At 39.4% G+C, this 22,928-nt stretch overlaps 1 protein-coding gene across 3 annotated transcripts in view; it reads right to left on the reverse strand.

Annotated features, from left to right (window-relative positions):
- The window catches only part of LOC122358517 (pleckstrin homology domain-containing family G member 2-like), a 26,267-nt gene extending 3,925 nt beyond the window's left edge, over window positions 1-22,342 (reverse strand). Inside the window, exons 1-4 of one of the 3 annotated variants that reach the window (XM_043258354.1) lie at window positions 21,896-22,342; window positions 12,947-13,024; window positions 8,770-9,176; window positions 2,975-3,075 (exon numbers count right to left, since the gene is read on the reverse strand). In XM_043258354.1, coding sequence (XP_043114289.1) covers window positions 2,975-3,075; window positions 8,770-9,176; window positions 12,947-12,995 — 557 coding nt within the window. In that variant the 5' untranslated portion in view covers window positions 12,996-13,024; window positions 21,896-22,342. Of the gene's footprint in view, window positions 1-2,974; window positions 3,076-8,769; window positions 9,177-11,158; window positions 11,380-12,107; window positions 12,176-12,946; window positions 13,025-21,895 lie in introns of those variants that run through there. The other 2 variants (XM_043258356.1, XM_043258355.1) reach the window with 2 other exon arrangements.
- Between the last annotated feature and the right edge of the window lie 586 nt (window positions 22,343-22,928).

The raw sequence follows: 22,928 nt of genomic DNA on the forward strand, positions 1-22,928 counted from the left end.
ATATATTCCTGTGATGATAAAGCTGAACTTTAATCAGCTAGTCTTCGTTCTTCAGGGTCAAATGATTCCTCAGAAGTCACTGTAATATGCTTATTTTGGGCTCAAAAAACATTTATTTTTATCAGTGTTTAATGCAGTCCTTCTTAATATTTTTTTGGACATTTGGAGATTTTTCAGGATTATTTTAAATTAAAAAGTAAAAAGTTTAAGTACAAAGAACTATATTTATTTGAATTTATTTATTCTTACTTTTGGAACATTATGAATGTCTTTGCCTCAAAGTTTTGGAAGTGTATATTTATCATGAATTTAGTATGGCTTTAAAAAGGTCTATTCTGAAGAGTCACTGAGGACAATGTGCCATGTACTGTAGCTGACCCTGAAGTTTTAACACCCATTTAAGGCCATCAGAATGGGAAACAAAAACATAAGGGTGCGATTACAAATGTTAAAATAAACCTAGAACAATAAGAAGTGGTAATAAGGTTTTAAAAGAACTATTGCAAAACACAAGAATGAGTCAGCAGTGGAATGTTTTCATCACTGCAAAATAGAGAGGAGATTCCCAAGCCAGCAAAAACAGCCTGTTCTGTTGCAGTCGCTGCAAAAGACAAATGCAGCATTCCAATGCAAAGGCACAATTTACAATGCTTCACTATAACTGGACAGATGTCTGTGGGAACAAAATAAGTCCTGTCTGCTGTCCCAGGATGCACTGCTTGCTTGGCTGCACCCTCATTCTCTGACAGGTCATGTGTGGATCGTTCACCACAGGGGCCTGAGCTTTACCTCGGAGCCCGGCTGCTTTGGCTAAGAGGAAAATGACATCTGTATGTGTCCTAAAGCTCTGACCGGTGCCAAGAAAGTAGACTCAACAGAATCAAGTCTGAATACAGGGGCTACATTCCACAGCAATGAGCAGAGGGCTTTTAAGAGTAAGAACAGACAAAGAGAGAGCCTTTGTGTGTTTAAACTATACGAAAGAGGGCAAAAAACAAGGTCGGTCATTCATTTTATATAGTCTTAACAACTACAGAGGCACGAGAGGTGATTTAAGGGGCTAATTCACTCAGAAATGAAAATTCTGTCATCATTTACTCACCATCGTTGTCGTTCCAAACCCACACGCTGTTATTCTTTCTCTGAGCACGATCAAAGAAATATTGAATATTTTCCAAGTCCCTGTTTTTCATAAACATAAAGCTTTGTGAGATGAACGGACCAAATTTCAGTCATTATTCATTCTCATATAATTTGAGAGCTGCATGCTGAGTTAAATGAAGGATCTGATTTTAGAGTGACTTAAATTTCATTCTATTAATCATGTAAATATAGCATGTGGCTTCAGATGAATTGGAATATACACACTACTGTTCGAAAGTTTGAGAGAGATTGTTTTTACAAAACAAAATGAATATTTTAATTCAATAAGGGCACATTAATCTTGTCAAAAGTGACAGTAAATATTAAGTTTAACTTATACATATATATACACATACATACATATATAACTACGAAATTAATACTTCAATTCAACTGGGACACATTTATTTAGTTTCCAAAATATTAAGCAATTGTCACGTCTTTGGACTTTTTGTTGTTGTTTTGATTGTCCCATGTGCTCTGTGTGCCCTACCTTCCGTTTCTCTGTTAATTCTTATTGTGTTCAGCTGTGTCTCGTTAATTTAGTAATTTGCTTTGTGTATTTAAGTCCAGTTCGTCCGTTCCTCGTCATTAATACGTGTGGTTCTAGTCTGTCTGCCTGCTTGTTTGTTTGTTTGTAACTATTTTGTTTTTTTTCGCGTATAGAAGATTAAAAGACTATTTGTTATATTCTCGCCTAGTGCTCCACCTCTCGCAAACCACACTGTGGGAGCAATCGACTTTTAACATTGATAATAATAAGAAATGTTTCTCAAGCAGAAAATCAGTATATCAGAATGATTTCTGATCATGTGATACTGAAGACTGGAGTAATGATGTTGAAATTTTATAAACATAAACATTATATATATATAATTATTTTAAATTGCAATATTTCACTACTTTAAAGTTTTTGCTGTAATTCTGATCAAATAACTGCAGCCTTAAGACACTTGAAACAAAAAAAATTGCCATTCAGAGATAAAAAAGTAAAAAGTAGTGTAGTCATACAGTATAGCCTGCTTATATGGTGCTTTTTTTTAGGAGCCTGACAACCTGTTAATGCAACAAAGTGTAAATTATGAAAGATGATTTATTTATAAGTTAACTATCCCTTTAAGAATGGTATTCCTAAAAACTAATAACTCATTCTACCCATTACATGCCAATATAATCTTAAGCAGAGGCCAAAAGCAGCTGCGATGGGAAGAAAACTCCTGCCATTTTATTAAAGGAAGTTTTATTAAATAAGGTCATGTGGACACCCAAGAGTTTTTAAGATTTTCTGTTTTCAGCACGGCCAAGATCATTTCCCACAAGAGCTGGCAGTAAGGCGCCATGTCCAATTTCGAAACTGCCTAATGTCATTAGAGGGTTGATGTGGAGTGGAGGTGAACCAAGAAAGAGAATTATATAAAAACAGGATGTATAAGTGGCAAGTAGCAGCGACCCACCAACTAGAAACCTCTGGGCTAAACCATGCGTATGAGTCTGAAATAAACACAGTGTGTCATTTGCAATAAACAGTGTGAAACAGACACATAACAAGACTTACTAAATTGTTCGGTGGACCATGCATGAACTCGCAGTTGAATAAACCATATGTCTTTGTAAAAAGTGCTTAAGTTATGTCGACGGCTGAGAAAACGTCTCCTGAAGAGCATTCCAGATCAACTACAGCAGTCCAGGGACAGTCTGCTGGAGTGCATCAGAAATGGCGTATATTTGCTCTTGGAAGACATCTGCACGCTGTACCTCATGACCCAGGACAGTCACTGTGTTTGAGGCAAATTCAACAGACACTGCCGCCACCCAGAATAGAGACACCCACCTGTTAAACTCATAGATGTCTTCGATGTTGCAGAAGAGGGTGCTGACCTCCTCGGGTTTGAGAGGCAAGTCGCCACAGTCAATAATGCAGCCAAGATAGTCCTGAGAGAAGGAGAAAGCGAGAAAATTGAGCGTGGATGACCTCACAGAAATCATACGAGGCATTTTCACACTTGAATTTGCTTTGCTTGTTACTGATTCGGAAAATTCATGTGGGACCTGTGAAATTGGTGAAGTACCTCTACTCCATTACATTTTCCCATTGCAAACACTGAGTGGATTCATAACTCATGGGCTAAAAAAGAGACTATAAATGGTTCAGACGCAGCAGGACATGGCTCTCACCCCCGAATGATCTCTCCCGACACCAAGAATCGCTGTAATGTAATTACTATGGACGCCACACTTGAGCCCCTCAATGATCTTCAGAGTAAACATACAAAGCGGTGCAGGAAAGCAAAGCATGCAACTAATACAGTGGTTAAAAGGAGGCCCTCTAACAATATTTATCTTTTCTCTCTCTGCTCTTTCACCTCTGACCTCGGAAAAAGTCATAAGCTGGTCTCATGAGAAAACGGTCTCATCATCATGCCACGTAAAATACTGGTAAGTTAGGGCCACCTGCTGAGGAACAGAGAATCGGGTCACCAACTTTCTCAGTTTTGAAGTGGTTGGTTAACACGGAGTTAAAAAGAAGCAGTTCCACTGGGTTAAAGTTTAAGGAAGATCTGGGTCACAGAGAGAAACGTAGTATGGAAGTGAAAAGGGCCAGTATCAAATATCAATGGCTTCAACAGTTTAGCCAAAAGACTAAACTCTACACGAAACAGTTATGAAGTGATTTTAGCACTAAAAACCATAAACACTAAATCACAGTAAATAGTAACAGTAAATATCACATTAAAACAAATACAGTAAAAATACGTGACTGCTTAACTTGCACTAAACCCAGAATGTTTCTTTAAAAAAAGAAATGAAAAAAGATCTATAACATAGCTTAATAATTAGCTATCATTTATACTAAACCAACAACTTGGGTAGTGAGATTTCCAGCTTGAAGTGGTTTTCCAACACTATAATCAAAATAATGTTGCCGTTAAGAAGATACATTCTTGCCTTAATGAGTAAAATGCGGTTTGCATTAAATTAGAAAGTTAATCATATTTTACAGCCTATTTTGTGTCCAACAGATGCCAAAAAGCAAATGGTCTCAGGAGTGGTCTGTTTCTTGACTGTTGGGCTTGCAGAGTTAAACAGCGCTATCTATCAACACTGTATCAGTCCGTTTATCAGTGTCTGGCCTCATTAACCCTTAATAACCAAGTCCTGGGACCAAAACCAACAAGCCAACATAGACAAACAAATTCCAAAGGACTGCAAAGGACTAAAGTACGGGAAAGTGCCAAGAATGGCAGTTACAATCTCCAGAGAGAAACTACAGACACTGGAGCCAACAAAAGAAGTCCACCAGGCAAAACAAACTAAAAAAAGACTCAAACTGAACCGCTACAATAAATAGGTACAAATAAACAAATCATATGAGTCCTGTAAGACAGCGGTCTGGCTTTACAAGGGGCTCTTTTTTTTGTCACCCTCCAGCTTTCCCTGTGCCTCTGCATTCCTGGACTGTAAAACGTGGGGTCTTTTTTCCTTTACTGTTTGTTTCCAGAGCCACAAGGCGTCTGGGAAGGCAAACATGCTGAGGTGGGGGCAAAATGAGCCAGAAAATAAGTGGCTGGTGTATTCTGTACCTTTACAAGGCAGGGGGAACACGGACAACGGACACTGTAATTACGGTGATTTACACTCAGCCGTAGACTGGAGAGAATTCCCCTGAACGAACGGCGCTCATGAGAGTGACACATGGCAAAAGTGGAGCGCTAGATGAAGAGATGAGTGATGACACAGCTACTCGGGGAAGAGTGAAAATCCAGGAGGTGAGGGGAAATCTGAGGATTACGCTGTGAGTTATGAAAGCAGAGTGTGCGAGACAAGCGGGACCAGCCACAGACAAAAGAACCATAAGTTATGTGCACATTTTCTTGGCAGATGCCGTCTGACCCAAAAGACTTACTAGAGCATACATGAAGTGTGTTATGACAGCCAGTCTGGCAAAAAGAAAAACATAAATGTTCACATATGAGATATGGACCAGATCGAGAGAAAACACTAAGAAAAAGAAGAGAAAAAAATAGATAGATAGATAGATAGATAGATAGATAGATAGATAGATAGATAGATAGATAGATAGATAGATAGATAGAAAAGTAAAAAATAAATAGAAAGAAAAGAACGGACAGGATAGGATAGGATAGGCAGAAAAAACAAAGGACAAACAAACACATAGGAAGACAGACAAATAAAAATAAAAGATAATAAAATGGCAAGAATAAAGAAAGAAAGAGAAAGAAAGAAAGAAAGGAAATGTTATCTATGAGAGGAAGCTTGTAAAGGTGGTACACAATAGAGAGAGTGAGAGATTGTAAGAGAAGTTAAACACTCTCTGAGTCTTTGTCTGAGAAACTAGGTCAGTTTGGAGTTTGGAACAGGAGTTGGTCCCTCTCTCTCGTGAGCAGCCCCTCTCCATCTCCGCCTGTGCCCCAGAATGGGGGCTACAGCCAAGCCCCCCTCGTCCCCCAATTTCCTGTCCTATTTGGCTGAAATGCAGCTGAAACAAAAAAGAGGAATCTCTCAGTCTAGTTTCCCTTAACACTCCCTACATCAAGACACACACACACACGCGCACACACACACACACACTGGAGTTGAACCCACTGCACCTAAATGTCACCAAATGACACTTCACAAACTAATAATAACCCACACAAACACCAGGCAAAACAGTCACACACAGCAACGCCGTGCACTGTGAGCTCATGCTCATCTCGTTTCCAGCTAACTTGACATCATTCTTTGTTACGCTTTTTATCAAAACCAGACGTCTCTTACTAATAGAAGCTGAGCCCAGCTCGGTATGACTCCAATCAGACATCATACACACATATCCCAGAGTCAGCACTATGTCCCCGAAACCATCCACCACTCAGCCTCCATTTTGAGACCGCAGATTGATAAAACAGCAGCATTCCTCAGCATGATCCGCGTCTTTCAACAACCAATTTATGGCTATTTGATCTGAAGGCATCTTTTCATAAGGCTGCATAAGCTTGCGTGCTTCTCTTTTTATTGGCTTATGAAAAGCTTGGCTTCTAATAAACCATCAGCAAAAGAGAAAAGGAGTAACATTTCAGGCATTCCCCAACCTCCAGCCTATGTACCCATGAGCCTCTGCAATCAATCAGTCACAGATACAAAGGATAACACACACATTATATACAGTACGCACACGCACACCTGTTGGCTGGCACTGGCAATGTTCCCATGAGTTCAAAGGCTGTTCACAATGACCCTGTCACTCATGACAGACCACTTGTACTCCTCTCTCGAGGCCAATGCTACAGTATCAATCCTGTTAAGCCTGCAGAGTGTGTTCTTTCAATCCAAGTTTTGTTGTTGTTTTTATGTCAATGACCCTTTTTTATTTTTAATGGTTATTTTTCTCATTTATAGTTATGAATTCTTAAAATATTTTTATATTGTGGCTTAATACATTATTTTGAGTTTACCCACACACACACACACACACACACACACACACACACACACACACACATATATATACATACACACACACACACACACACCCTTTTTTGCTTTCTATTAATGTTGATAAATGACTACATATTTAAAAGAGAAAACAGTTTTTTTTTAATAATGAGTGTTGTCAAAGACACGAAACTGCTAATTATTCTTATCATTTAGATCTTGAGAAACAAACCCAAACAGTTATAATACATTTTTTGGGGAAAAAAGGGATCATTAAAAAAACAATTAACATTAATCCTCTAAAAATACACATTTCTGTTTAAAACGTTTAGTTTTTGAATGTTTTCTTTTGTATAACAAGGCTGCACTGATTTGATCAAACACATAGGAAAATGTGTTATTACTGCAAAATTTATTACAAATTAAAACATTTTTCTTTTTAATATATTGTAAAATTCTTGTGATGGCAAAGCTGAAATTTCAGTAGCCATTACTCCAGTCTTTACGGTCACATCTTTCAGAAATCATTCTAACATACTGATTTGGTTCATAAGAAATATCTATCATTATCGTCAATGTTAAAAAGCACCATATTTTTGTCAAGATTCTTTGCTTCTTCCCAGTTTTAAAAGAGCAGCATTTATTGATAAAGACATTTTTAACTTTATGGCCACTGTAATTAAATTTAATTAAAAAACTTTTCAACTGGCCTAAAATTTGTGAAAAGGAAATCCAAATAAACAGCAATTAGCACCAATAAAATCGCTGTATCGGTACGCATCCACGACCCCTGTTGGAGGTCACAGTGGAGGTCTGATCTTCCAGAAACCTGTGCGTGGAAATATGATGAATGTGTTGAAAAGCATCCACAAAGAGTCTCTTATATTTACAGCACAATCTGATTTGTGTGTGCGTGCGTTTGAAATGCTGCAACAGCCTTCTTATTGTCCCGGATCAGTGCTGTGCATGCGAAAAGCAGCGCAGAGATGCGTTTGAAGTGACAGTCTGAATTTATTGCAGCTTTCATCCAATGCCATGACCTCCTTTGCTCCACCTGAATGTGTGATGAATGGCACAACAGAATCTCACAATGATCACATTTTAAATCGCCGCTGGCACAGGGAAGGGGCTCAGCTTTCTCTGCTGTCTGTTATACGAGTACTGGATTACATACAGGGTTGGCGGAGGGTGAAGAGATATGAGAAATGCTGATCTGGACGAGCTTCTGTGACTGAGCAATTCTAGAGCTCCAAAGAATGCAGCACCACCTGGGTGGCTTCGGTCCAGCAAAAATAATAGTATTCATTCGTTCCGAGTCTTGTTTTAAAGGACATCTATTATGCAAAATTCACTTTTTACGTGTTGTTTGAACATAAATGTGTGTTGACTGTGTGTGTACACAACCACACAAAATTTATAGTAAAGCTATAAGTTATACCGTCCAGAGCAGAAAGTGATTTTATGTTTTTATTATACTATTTGGGTCATACTAACATCGGTATAGATACTGCATATTATGCTGCTGTCACTAAATACACAGATTTGATGTCTTTCCCAGCTGTTCACCTTTACTGACATAACTAACTGTTTTTGTAACTTGTGTTTTTACATAAACTTGAGTGTATTTAACTGTTGAAGAACAATAAGACATTAAATATAACTTAGTGCTGTACTCACAGGCCACATGACAGCCGCTTTCTGTGTGCATGCTTTGGATGTGCGCACTCATACCAGAAAATCAACCTAATATGACTTTAAAAGATGGCATTGCTAACTGTTCGTTTTGGTTTTCTGGTGTTTTTTAAGCTGTTGCTAGGTGCTTGCTAGGTTGCGTTGTTCTGGGTAGCTTAGGTGCTGTTTGCTCAGTTGTTCTGGCTGATTTCTTAAGATTTGCGGTTCTAGGTTGTTTTTATGATGTTTAAAGCTGTGTTTTGGGGGGTTACTAGGCTGTCGCTAAGTGTACCAAGTGTTTTTACTGGGTTGCTTTTGAGTTTCTAGGGTTATCCGGACGGTTGAGAGCCCACCTTGCCTTAAGATATTTGATGACAGGATTTAAATGTATTTTTGGTAAACTAGCCCTTCAACGTTAAAAGCATTTAAAAAAATTACTTCAATATTAGCTCAACGTTGTTTTTGTGTTACAGTACAAAATGTTGTAGCAACAAAGATCAGGTTGTGTCTGGTTCTTACCTCCACTATGCTCTTGAGGTCCCTCACGTAGGCCTGCTCGGTCTCCACTATCTCCAGCGCCACCCTCTCCAGACGAGTGAGTTTGGGCAGCGGTGTTGTGGAGGTGGGGAGGGGACCGGCTCCTGTCAGCAGGGAGAGAGGGGTGAGGTCCAGACTGATGTCGGAGCCATTGCGCTGTGGCGCGGGGTAAGTCGGCACGGCTCCGTAGGGGAGCGATGAGGAGGAAGAGGAAGAGTGTCCATCCTGCAGCGAGGCGGATGAGGCAGAGGAACTGAGACTGGCTCCGCGGTCACTGTCGGAGCACACTGTGTTAACGGAGGTGCAGCTCCCGCGGGATGCGCCCCCCGAGGAGGCCATGCGGCTCACGATCCCACTCAGCGAGGACACAGAGGAGGGGCGCTTGGCAGCTGTAGCAGAGAGAAATAGGAGCAATTCAGTGTAATGATACTAGGGATCATTGCATAGTACAGACCTTTCGGTTATCAAATAAAAAAAAGAGACGACATTAAGAACTATTATGGAAGATTTCTTTCATATCTCAATTGTTTCCCCAACACAAGAGCATAAGTTGATTGGGCTTAAATATCCTGCTTCTTGAAGCCCCCAGTAAACTTGCATGCATTCCAGAAGAAACTGTCCCAAAATTATGCATACCAAAATCTACATGCAATAATCCATAATTTTAATCCTTAGTATTCATTTATTATCATCATTCTTTACAATTGCCTTTTTTTTGGATAATCTTTTATTTCTCCTTTTTTGTTATGTTATGTTTTTATATAAATGCATGTGTGTGTCTGTACATATATATAGGTAAGGTACAAATCAACAGTAAAAACAGAAAACAGAAACAGAAAAATATGTTTTGCTTGCTTGAAAGGTGTGACTGTGCAAAACCCACAGAAGCTGTCAATCCAACAGTGCAGTGCACGCCCTGTACAGACAGGAAACAAAAATCACAACTTCCTGACTGCAATTTGCTGGGCGATTAAACCTGAAAACACAGAAGTCGTTCAATCAGTCGTGCCCTCAGACGACCAGAACATCTAAAACAAAACAGTAACGTTCTGCCTGAAGCGCCGTATCAAAACTGAACACAACAGTCTGGTCGTCAAGGCAAGAGAACACAGACCGGTACAGAGCTCTGTGAGGATTGCCATTGTTTAAGGCTGAATTGCTGGGCTGTGCTTGTCACAATGGTGGCCCAGTTACAGAGCACGAGCCGACGGAGACGAACAATCCTCCATTTCCTCTGACCTAGCAGGCAGGGCGACGCAGTCAACTGTTACTCTCTACTCTCCCTTCCTCGCCAAGTCTGCCCATCATCCATCACGCACTGCGTTAGCCGGAGCCTTTTCTCCCATTCATGCGAGGTTTGAAGGCACTTTGGTAATACTGATTGCCTGAATTTGATTTAAATGCACTCATAAAGCACATGAAGGCATGTGTTTATCTTCTGCTGGCCCCGGTCCAAGATCAGCACCACTATGGCGGCAGTCGCACATGAAAAAAAATCTGATTGTAAAATCCTCCACGGCCAGACATACATCACCAATATGACCATCTTTTGCTTTTCGTTTGATGCCTATCTCGAGATCTCAAGTGCTGGGTGCAAAAGCGTTCAGGAGAGCATTCAAAGAGCAGCATAAATTCAGCCGGACAGATGCATGAAGTGTGACAACGTAAACCCAGCGCATCCTTTGGAACAAAAGCAAACAGACAGCGCTCTCCGTCACTACTTGGGCATGAAGTCAGAAGCTTTCATGTGGCATGGAAGAACCATCAGCAGGGGAGTCTTCACCCAAAACCTCATCCCTATGGATTTCTTTATCCCCAACATTAAGTTTAAAGAGCCTCCAAGCCATTACCAAGCCTCCTTATCCATTACCGTGGATAAATCGGTCAGGATGTCCAAAAAAACCTAACCATCTCTAGATAAGACTGATGAACATGTGCGTGAGCCAACACACATATACTGTTCTTCATAATTATATGATTCTTAATGGAAAATGGAATGACTTGATGAATTGCACAGCTGTTTTTGAAATCTGAAATAATACATTATAGCTAATTTCCTATATTTTTATAATGACATCGATCCACTTATGTAAATAACAAATGTAAAAAACACCTTAATTTGATCTTTGTGTCTGTAATTGCGATAAATTATTAGTCAGTGATACGTACTTATTAAGAGTTCCAGTAATTTTGGTATTTTCATCATAAATCTTCTACACACTGTTCAACTCTTTTATTTAGCCACTCATACTCCAATAAATGGACTAACAAGGCTCACCTAACAGGGAATCAGGCCTGTTATATCGATCACGGCGGTCTGTAGAGATGGTTTGGCCAGACGAGTGAAAGCCAAGAGAAAGAGATCACATACCTGATCTGCAAGGCACTGCAGCATCAGCCGGAATGACCACCAATGCGGTTAGCTGTGAATTATGTCCTCTCGCCGTAGTTTAGTTAGTACTCATAACTAATTTGAAGCAAATGGCTACCGAACGACAAAAGGTATCCAAATGAATCTTATTCCAGCAGAAACTGAAAGGACCTCATCAGTCATTAAGCAAACAGGAACCACTGTATGTAACGTGCATAAAAAATGTTGGGCTTGTTGCACACTTCACTCTCATAGACAGATTTCCTGTCTAGCTGTGTATTAGTGCACAGACCACAAAACCATAGAGAGCTGCCAAATTCTTCCGTCTTTGCCGGAAAATACTAAAGAGCATTTTTGTGTACAAGAAACAAGTCGATACAAGGAACCACTGAATTAGGGTGAATTAGATTTGTATTAGTGAATTAAAAACAACATTTCACCTTAATTTAAGATTTAAACTGGAGGAGGAATTTGTGTCACAACACAAATGTAATAATGTTACAAAGGATTTCTATTTTAAATAATAGCTCAAGCAATCATGATCAAGGACCAGAACTATCCATTATATAACTTGCATTTAAAAATGTCAATTTTAAATTGTAATATTATTTTAAAATATATATATTTTTGATCAAATAAATAGCTTTACTTTTCTCAAAAAAGCATACCCCAAACCATTAAACAAGAAAGCACAAGTCCCTTAATAACTCTCTCCTTCTACAGAGAATTTGTGTTGGATGAAGTTAAGGTACTCGTGCTTCCAAAAAAAACCCACTTCAACTTAGTAAAGTTATACCCTATTTTCATGCCATTGTGTAAAGTTAGAATTAATAACGTTAACTAGACCACTGAATATTTCTGATATGCCTATTCATAGAAATGCTTTCTTAAATTCCAACACATAAATTCAAAAGAGTTCAAAAGGTACTGCAAACAAGGAATGACTCACAAAATAACGGTACAAGATGGAGATGAGCTCAAGCAGTGAATGTTTATCTGTGTCTGCGTATCTGACTGCTCATCCGTCTGTTGAGATACTTCCTGTAAGCGGTGCCAGTCTGCACCTGACGGCCCCGTCACAGGAAGTGGTGAAACCAAACACAAGCGAATCCCTCCAAAGGTTCTCATTGAGTGCCAGCTGAGGTCTGGATTGAGTCAAATGCATTTTTATTTAAAAATGGCCACATATATTTGAAGTTATACGTATTGCTCTTGTGGGATGGGTGGTATATTGACAGCAACTTGACATAAAAACTTCTTTCCAAACATAAATGTGCCTCTTGGTCTCTACTGCATGATCAGAAGTATTTCAATCAAGAATTGTTTAGAGAGCCCAGTCCAAAGAGAGGTGACCAACCCTAAACAATTGTGATTGTCAGCACATTTTCAACAGTCTTGTTCAGTTTGTTTGAATTGATAATGTAAGCAACCATTCTTTTGTAAAGTAGGAGAGGCTGAGGTCCAAAAATATCAAGAGGGAGACCACCCGTCCAAATCTGAACCTGATAACTGTGAGCATTTCATTCCTGATAGACACTCTTATCTTGGGCATGCTTGATGGCTTATCTCCATTGAAAATTGTGCAATATCTCAGAAAAGATATCTTTCGTCATTTTCCCAGGCTCTTGTTTGTGGTTTTGAACTCAGCCACAACTTACAGCAGAAGTGAACAAAGAAACTTCAAAATCAGACCACGAGTGAGCGGTTCCTGTCAGTAACTTTTCACTGGGATATTACATCATTATGATCAAATTTCCAAATATTGATATTGACTGAGTGGCATCTGACCTTGGTTGCTGTTTTTTTTCTGGCTGTCGCGGCCCGCTCCCTCAGGCATGGTGCGATTATATCACAGGAAGTTGAAACCTGCAAAACAAATGCTAAGTGTTAAGATGACTAAACAGCACTGTTAAATGACAAACGTATTTTAAAAATATGTAATAAAAAAAATAAATAACGGCAGTAAAATTACACTGAGTAACAGAAAACTTTCAAAACTAAAATCATAAAAATTTAATTGAATTTAATTATTGGCAATCACTGTCATCTAATAGCAAAAAGCTGTTTATAAACTAAATAAAATATAATAAAATAAAACAAAACAAATTGGGAAAATTAGGCATTGGGAAACAGTCTCACCTCACAGCAAGAAGCAGTTTATAAAATAAAATAAAATCATTTGGTAACCTCATAGTAAGATTTATAAACTAAACTAAACTAATAAATAGTTCAGAATAGCACCTCGCAGTGATGTCTAAGAAAGAAAGAAAGAACAAAAGAAAAATGTAAGTGACATTACAACTACTCAACAAATGTAGCGTACACTCCCTTTAGTTTCGACTGAGAAAAACTATAGCAAACCGGCTCTTTCTTTATCAGTGCTAAAGTGCCTTCCGCTTCTTTCACGAAAAGAGGAAGACAATAAAAAAAAAATACCAAAGGTCTGAGCCAACGCAATTAAAGAGCTGAAACTCGATAGACGCTCTTTGAGAAAGAGTGGGGGTGTAGCTCGCAGCCTTGCTTCGAAGGGTTTCGTCTCACACTTTCTCTCTTTTACAAAAGGAGAGAAAATGAAACGTATGTAATGGTTGGCACGGACACAAAAATCCGCAGCTCTCTTTCCCAAATGTTGAGCATGTGTCCTGTCAGCGCAATTGGTGCTGGAACTTCAGGAAAAGGAAACAATCGGAATAGACAGGGCTCCTCTATGATGTGTTAATGTTTATCATATTGTGTCACCTGCCCCGGCCTTCACTCCGCGGGCTCCCCGCTGCCCGTCACTCAGAGGAGACCTCAACATCTGAGAGAAAGCTTGAACTACACAGATACCCTCCATAACTTAAAAAAGAGACGGAAACAGGACACATCATAGGAGAGAGCTTCTCCATACTCGTTGTGCTCTGATGTCTTACAATAAAATTGACACCGCTCTTTTTCTACGATTTGATTTATGGAGTTCAATAAAGAGGTTTCATCTAAAACAGCGGTTCTCACTTAAAGGGACAGTTCGCGCAAAAATGTCAATTCTGTCATTAAATACTTACCTTCAACTAATGACAGACCTGCAAGACCTTTGTTCAACTTTGGAGCACAAATTATGATATTTTTGATGAAATCCGAAAGCATTCTACCTTCCATATACAGCAGTGCAACTGATACGTTCAAGGCCCATAAAGACAGGAAGGACATCATTAAAATAGTCCATGTGACATCACTGGTTTAACTGTAATGTTGTGAAGTTATGAGAATCCTGGGAAAACCAACATAACTTCATCCAACAATTTCTTCTCTTCAGTTTCAAACTTTGATGCGCATTCACGAGTACTGACAAAAAAATTATAATAATAAATTGTTGAAAAAAGTCTTTGTTTGTTTTCTGTTGTTTAAAAAATTATGGTTGAACCATAACGTCACATGGACTATTTTAATGCGTTGCTGTTATATTTTTTTTCAAAATTGAAATGAAGGTCTTACAGGTTTAAAACAACATGAGGGAGGGTAAAGGCTTACTGTTTCCAAACCTGTAAAAGCTTTGCTCGCCTTTTGGAAGACAATTTGAAATATTTTAGATTAAAACCGAGAGGCTTGTGACCCCTTACCGACTGCCAAGTAAACAACACAGTCAGGGTCCGGGAAAATATGAAAGACATCATCAGAATACTCCATCCGCCATCAGTAGTTTAAACTAAATAAAAAATAAATGTATTCAACAATTCATCTTCTCTGTTTCTCTGTAGCTCCATTTATTTGTTGAATAAATGTTGTTGTTCATTTTTATTTGCGTACGAAAAGTATTCTTGTCGCTTCATAACATACAGATAGAAGCACTAATGGCAGGTGAAGTATTTTGACTTCCTGTACGTTGTTGCATTAAAAGATAAAAGATAAATATCATATAGATATTTTTGATATATCGTGCGTGACGAACAATTATATGGCTAGTTGCATTTTATCATTCACATTAAGAATCGTTTTTCCCTCCTGTCAGAATAGACATACAACCAAATTTTGGGCCATGAGCCACTGATCGACAACCGCCGATCTAAAGATGCAGTGCATGATATACTGTAGCTCCTGTTATTTAGGCAGCTCTGTTTATGTCCGTACTTCAGTTGCAGAGAAACGCTCCGAGCCAAGCGTAATGATCTGTTTTGGATGTCTCGTAACCAGACTAAATTAAAAATTACCCTGGCACTTTTCCATGCACTGTCCTTCAGAGTGTTTCTCACCGCATTCCCCTGGGTCCTTAAGGGCCCATTTCCAGCTCTGCCTCATTAAAGGCATCTCACTTCCTGTAACTGCGAGAATGAAGGTTGTAGAACACTACAAGCCTTTGCGGTTAAAACCCCATGTACTTTTTTGGCTCCAGAGCTTGTTTGCTGCGAAATTCCCGAATTCCAGAAATGGAATTGTGGTAAAAATTAACTCGCTTTCCGACAACAGATTCTAATAGCGAATAAATGTTTCCGTCGGAGGGGTTGGGGGGGACAGCAAGTATTTTTGAGGCCGAGTGGATGAGGGCCAACATCTGGTTAGCCAGCGCAGAGGTTAGAATGAGGTTAGAGAGACTCTACTCTCCCTAATACAGAGCAGCCAGTCTCCATACGTCTTCCAAACACCCTGACGTGCTCCTCAAGCAAAATTGCAACTTTGTCATAATGAAAAATGTCGAGCGGGAGGCCTTTTTCCACCCTGTAATTTTCATTACAGTTGCATCTCTCGTGGCATCATTCCAGGTGCATCTGTACGCTCCACAGTCTGACAGTCATAGAGACAAAACTACCCGCTGACAGAGTCCTATTACATGAGAGCACAGCTGGACAGCTGTGTGCCTGTTCTTGCCTGCACATGTGTGTGTTTTGGGGAGTTTTCTTTTGCGTGTCTAAAGTGTAGAAGAACTGGATGACAATTATATGTTAGTGCGAAGAAGTCCTGTTTCTTGTATTGTAATACAAAAGACTTAGTTACTGACAAAACACAGGAGAACCCTTAAACATTATATGATATTAAATATAATATAAGGCTACAAGTTTTTTTTACAACTTTTCATCTTACAATGTTTTTCTTAAAAAAGCCAAAAGTGGAGGAGGTGTGTGTGGGGGATATATCTTTTTTATTTAAATGGCAGAAAAAAAGCTAATTAAATAATGAATTGTGTAAGTTTAGAAGGTTTTATGGTATTAAAAGGTTCCTTTTGGAACCACAGATGCCAACAAAGTACAGTTGAAAAATGAACAGTTTCTTGAACATGTCTTATTCATTTTCATAGTTATTTTGCATCCATAAACACAAAGCAGAAGCAAAGCTCCTGGTTTTAACTAAAGTATAAAAAAAAGCATTAAAAATGATTACTTTTGACACTGAACTGTAAAGAATTATCAACAGATGAATTCATATTGCAAGCAGAAACCTCTACTGTAAACACACTCGCACCCAATGCAACATCCAGCTATCTACAACTGGCCAACACACATAAACAGAGGTGCGTGTGAGCGTGTCGAGGGGTGAAGATGTGTTTTCATGTTCAACAGCTGACCTGTTCACAAAGTGAGGTCAATGCTGATGCACCCAAACACGTAAATAAACAGAAGCCTGACTATTGTCAGTCCCGTCCCTGCTGCTCTATTGTCTTAGGCAGAGAGTTTTTTTATTGTTTCTTTTCCAGCTGACCTTCACATTTCCCTCTAGAGCCAGACCACAGCTTTGCCATCCACCCCTCCGACATGTCTGCCCACCGCCAGCACCACATTTTTTTAGTCCTTTCCTTGGTCGGTTAGACAACAAAGGCTTCACAAACACAATGGATAATGCAGGGTTGGGGTGGTCACATACGCTGGTGAGGAAATGCAGTGGGCATGAAAGCAATGGGTCAGTGAGGAGGGAGGGCTAATAATGCAGGCCACACTGTATGTGGTCCTCAATCACAGGAGATTTGAGCCTTTTGATTCAAGCTTTTTTCAATGTTGCGCCTTCTAGAAAAATATTAAGTGTGGGTTTTAAAATACTGTATTGACACAGTTGTTTATCAGATCAATTCATAATAGGCTTGAAATGGAAAAACAATTCTGACTGAAGACATGGACAAGTCACATGGAAAACAAAAATCTTCTTATTTTTTAATATTTCAAGAGGTTTTGTTTTGTTTGAACAACAGAACAAATGTAGCTAGTTAAGCTATTTTNTTTCAAGCTTTTTTCAATGTTGCGCCTTCTAGACAATATTAAGTGTGGGTTTTAAAATACTGTATTGACACAGTTGTTTATCAGATCAATTCATAATAGGCTTGAAATGGAAAAACAATTCTGACTGAAGACATGGACAAGTCACATGGAAAACAAAAATCTTCATATTTTAAATATTTCAAGAGGTTTTGTTTTGTTTGAACAACAGAACAAATGTAGCTAGTTAAGCTATTTTAAAACCAAGCAATTGCCAATTGGTCACATCAGGAGTGGATTCTGGACAAAGCCAAGTGCAGCAACTACAAATTTAGGCAAAATTAAATTATGGGTTGAATCATGTCTATGATCTGTGACAGATGGTTCAGCTATACTCAGATTTAGAGATACATAGTGTGAAATTGATAATCAAACAATGCATTATTACATTAAACAATTAATTTAAAAAGGGTCATAAAGCCATTTTTAAAACTTTCAATGTCATGATCACTGTGTTGTCTTGCCTGTGTTTTTGTACCCAAAACAAAATGTAATTTAAAATACATAATAAAAACAATGTGCAAAACTCAAGATTTTGCTTATTTATCTCTACCAATGGGACTTTTTCTTATTTTGATATCAACCTAAAATTTGACTGTCTTCCTGCTACCCACCAATAAAAAACTATCAGTTTGTTCACACTGCGCTTAATGTTTGTCACATTTCATGCACAAATCTTAAAGCTTTGGGAAATAGGTCTACTTTTTGAAATGACCCATTTGTGCACAGTAAAACAGCTCTGCATCAGTAATGCAGTCCATGTGAGATCATCCAAAGTTGGCCATCATCAACTGGCCAGTGAGAACAGAGCTTTCCCTGCCATTCACACGATGAAACAAGGCCAGTGACCTCACAATGACCAATAGAAAGCAGTTTACATAGTTCAAAAGACCCATTTTCATGGTTTTTCAGAAATATGTCATGAACGCACAGAAAAGCAATCATTCCCCAGGGAACATACAGTGAGGGGAAAGAGTTTTGGCCGAGAGGGCTGAAACATCCAAGTTCCTGAGGCTCAATAAAAGTGTCATCGGGTGTAGTGAAGAGTGGGGCTATAAAAAAAGGGCCTGTAGCCCTGAGTTCTTGCCTGCTACACCAGGGAAATTCCCTTTGTCTTAGTGTATGCAACTAATTATAGAAGGAAAGCTGTGCTGCAAATGGTGTCTATAAAATAATAAGTGTCTGTCCATAAAGTTCAAGGTGACAAACTAGCATGCTGCCCCATCAATTTATCAACAGTGGGAAAAGGGGGGAAGCTAATGGACCTTTTAGTAGTCAGGAAAGGGAAGCGCTATGTCATGCATAGTGTACCAAGCCTGGGAAGTTAAAAGTTTTACATTACAAACAGGAATGTTTCTAGTGATCAAAGATAAGAGATAAAAAAAGACAAATGGATAATGATCCAAGAAGGGGAAAGTGTAGACAGAAGGAATGACGTCAAAAGGTTGTGATCTTTGACCTGGATGAAGGAACGCAGAAGAGGTGCAGACAGAAACCTGGGGTGATCAAGAGTCGTAGAAAACGTAGGAGGGTGGGGACGAATTACTCATGAGGGACGCATCCAAGTCGGGCAGAGACAGTGCGGTTTTGAGTCACCAGACAGAGGACGGCATTCACAGCTGTGCGCTTGCACACACCTGCACTTGGAAACCCTCTCACCACTGCAAACACAAGACTCCTTGAGACAGACGAGGTCAGCAAACTCCACCGTCAACAAGCTCGTCCCCTCCCAAACCCATCGACTCTTTGAACCGCTTCCAGCTCTTTTCTTCTCCACCAGTTTCGGAAATGCCGCTGTTTGAGGGAGATGCAGTAAAGTCAGGCTCTTGGCTGCTGAGGGACTGCTCTTGCGTTCATTCTGGGGGCTTCGGAGGTCGGAGATGGGGAGGGGGATTCTGTCTGTGTTTGCATTTCTACCGCCATCAAAACCTCGACATCTGCTGGGCAGATGCTCTTATCTAGGGATATCTGAGAACATTTGCATTTCAGATGAAAATGAAACCTCAAAATGAATTGAATTTCCTAATAGGGAGCTGTTGTGAAGTCATATCCCGGAAGATTATATTTGCAGTGGGTTCCCTTACGGTTTTCCTACAGGTAAAAAGACCTGTGGGCAATATAAATTGGTGACACTTGGGCATTTTGCTCTTCAATTAATAAGACACAACCATAAACAAATTTTGAAGCAGTTGTTGATTTTTAAAACCATTTGATGGTAAAGTAATTAATTAACTTAGTAACAAGGTTTGGAGTGTGAGTGTGTGCATTCACATTGTAAAACAAAACTTAAAAGAATAACCAAATATTAGACTATTTTAATTATGTCCTCACTACCTGTCTGGGCCTTAAATGTGTCAGTTGCATTGCTGTCTATGCAGGGCCTGAAAGCTCTCAAATTTCAAAAATATCTTAATTTGTGTTCCGAAGAAGACGAACAAAGGCCTTAGGTGTTTGGAACGATACAAGGGAGTAATTAATGACAGAATTGACATTTTGGGGGACACAATGACTTTAATAATTTTATCAAACCTTTTTGAAAACTTTTAGTGTAATGTAAAGGTTCTATGGATTTTAAAAATACATCATGGAACCATGAATGCCAATAAATAACTTTAAGCATTAAGTTGAAGAATGGCACTATGAAACACAATACACANATAAGGGACACAAAGCATGGAGCTGGGAAGCTCATCAGCCCAAATTCTTGTAGCTGGGGTGCACTGGGAGGAAACAGGGATTTGTTGTATTCCCTCTGAGCTCTTAGGAGGAGGGGGTTTGTCTCCTAAATTCATGGTAAACTAAGCAGCAGGCCGGCATTAGCAAGACAGTTTTCCAAGTGAATAAGTGGATGGTGAAAAGGGGATGTTGGTTTTCAAAGCAAACAGAGCTTTGCATGTTAACCTTCACATTCAAAGGTCCAAACATCCAGAGGGAGGGTTTGGCTGACTTCCTGCCTCTCAGTTCAGATTCCATGACCAATCCTGAAGCCTATTCTTCTCTTTGATATGATGAAAATGACCAAACAATACCCTTTTCCCCCCTAAAGACCCAAATGGGCGATATTTAAGATATTGTTTTGCCCTGAGATGTGCTGCAATTTTCAAAATAGCATAATAAGCTGGAAAACAATGAAGTGTCATTTGTGGAGAGTTTTCAGAGCTCAAACCCATGTGTGTTGACAGAAAATTTAGACCCTGAAGCCAGTCAGGAATGCATGTGTCTTGTGTGTTTGAAAGGAAAATAAACATGACCCTACTGATCCACTGACAGACAAAATGACAGGCAAACTGTGTGATGTGTGTGTAGGTCATAAAGCACATCAGCATGAACTCACAAAACAACAGCACTATAATGAAATTCAGAATAGCTGGGATGCATTTTGTCCAATCAATCTCGTGATTTCATTGATTCAAACTGAAGCTAAACTTTTTTTTGAATAGAGACTGACGTATTTGGGGTTAATGCAGGCAGCATTTGCACATACAGATTCCCACTTGTAACGACTGACATCTTTTCAATGAGTTTGTATTCCCGGCTGAACTAACGAGTGAGTAAATTGAGACCAGACGGGATTCGTTGGGAAGTTTTATTTGTCCACCCCAAATAGTCAGCATTCCAGCTGCTAAAGAAAATAGTGTTTGTTGAGCAAGAGGGGGGCTGTAAGAGAGGTTGAGAAAGCCTGGACTTTAAATGTCTGACAAAAGATCTGATGCTGAAAGCAATCCCATGTTGAAGGGTTTTCCACTGCTGCCTATGAGCTAAGACTGAGGTAATACACATATCTTAAGAAATGAGTCCATAACATCTCAAATTATAGGGGTTTTGGGCACCTGCCAGGCTGGACAAGCTTAAACCAACCAAAACCAGCAACAAAGTGTACAGTAGAAACAGACTGGGAAAATCGCCTTAATCCAGCCTAAACTAGTTTGCTGGTCTTTGCTGGTTTAAGATGGTTTTATTTGATTCAGTCTCGGATTTAAGTGTTTTAGCTGGATTCAAAGCAGATAACGGTGCTAAAATGCCTCTAACCGTCTTAGGTTGATTGAAGCTGTTTTTTTTCAGTGAAATAAAAGCATACTGTATCTTTATGAAAACATAATTAGGAACTGTGTGACATAAATCTGGAGGGAGTAAACTAATCTAAAGAGGTATTACTAGACAAAAGAAGGATTTGTTGTAGCTACTAAACAAGAATGGATGTACAGGTTCAAGATATGATGATGATAATGATGATGATGATGATGATGATGGTGACAGACACCCACACACGTCTTGACATGCACACATATGAATACACCATTACTGTGTGTTATATCAATCTCTTTGCTTAATTACTTAACTAATCAATCAATTTACTTGTCAGTTTTTAGCCGCTATTTAAAACTAGCCAAATATACAGCGGCGTGTTAAGGCTGTGCAATCTATCTTTAGGATGGTTCGTAAATAAACCATATTTGCCTCATCTTTGGTTGTGAGAAAATCACACAGAAAAGTATCACAAGCCTCGTATAACGCATACCTTTACAGCTGTGCCGATCGGAGACATCAAAAGTAACGCATCCGATGTATGTACTCCGTTTCCAATCCTAATATCCCACTTGGATGAAAAGGATCAGCAGTTTTCCCAGCTCGTGCGCATCAGTTAGTATCCCGGCTTGCCTTCACTAAGCAGCGCGTCTGGAGGCTTGCCTTCCCGTGCTGCAACGTACTAAGCGACGCTGGATGCTCCAGTGCTCAGTTTCCAACTTTCTTGAGAGTATCTTCGCTGGTTATGAGGTGTCATCCTCGCCGGATTTACTGTCCCATATATGAGTAACAGTCGCGCGTCCGCGCGCGCGAACGCTGAAAGAAACGCTAGCGTCAAAAACGGGAATGGGGCATCTTCCTTTTGGTTTCTTTGTCTCCGTTACCCGCACTCATACTAGTTTAGGACGTGTATGCATTCAAAAATGTTGAGAGAAGGCTAGCGGAGAGCTGAGAGAGTGAAGTGAGTTTGGAGGCTACATGTGCCTTGAAAGTAAGTGAGCGCGAGCGAGAGAGGAGTATTGACGTGCCCCCCGCGGACACGGACTCCCTGAACTTCCTGTTAGCGTTAACTCCTTTACTGCTGCTGTCCTCATTCATCATTTTGCTTCGGGGAATATGATCAGTCACCCAGAAAGAGTACAGTTAGGACGGATGAGTGCAGAGATCAGCTAAGCTCTGTTTTTGTTAAGAGGGTGTCTCTGTGAACAGCAGTAGAGCTATTAAAACGCGCTAAATTGACCCGGAGAGGTAATGAAGTTGTGTTAAGGCACAGCGCCGACATCCTCAAAAAACCTGTGCCAAATAACCTGTTGCGATTGCATTTATAGAGACCCCAAAACTGCAGGGGAGACCTGGGCTATTTGTCACACTTTTTATATTTCTCAGGATGGGTTTATAAGCTAAATAAATAAATATGAAATGATTAGTGCTTTCAAAACGACTAAAAAGTTTTTGTTTACATAAAAATAGTATACATATAGTATAGTATACATAAAGACACACAAATACAGCATATATTTTTTATT

The sequence above is a fragment of the Puntigrus tetrazona genome, chromosome 15, assembly GCF_018831695.1.
Source record: "Puntigrus tetrazona isolate hp1 chromosome 15, ASM1883169v1, whole genome shotgun sequence".
NCBI classification, from domain to species: Eukaryota; Metazoa; Chordata; class Actinopteri; order Cypriniformes; family Cyprinidae; genus Puntigrus; species Puntigrus tetrazona.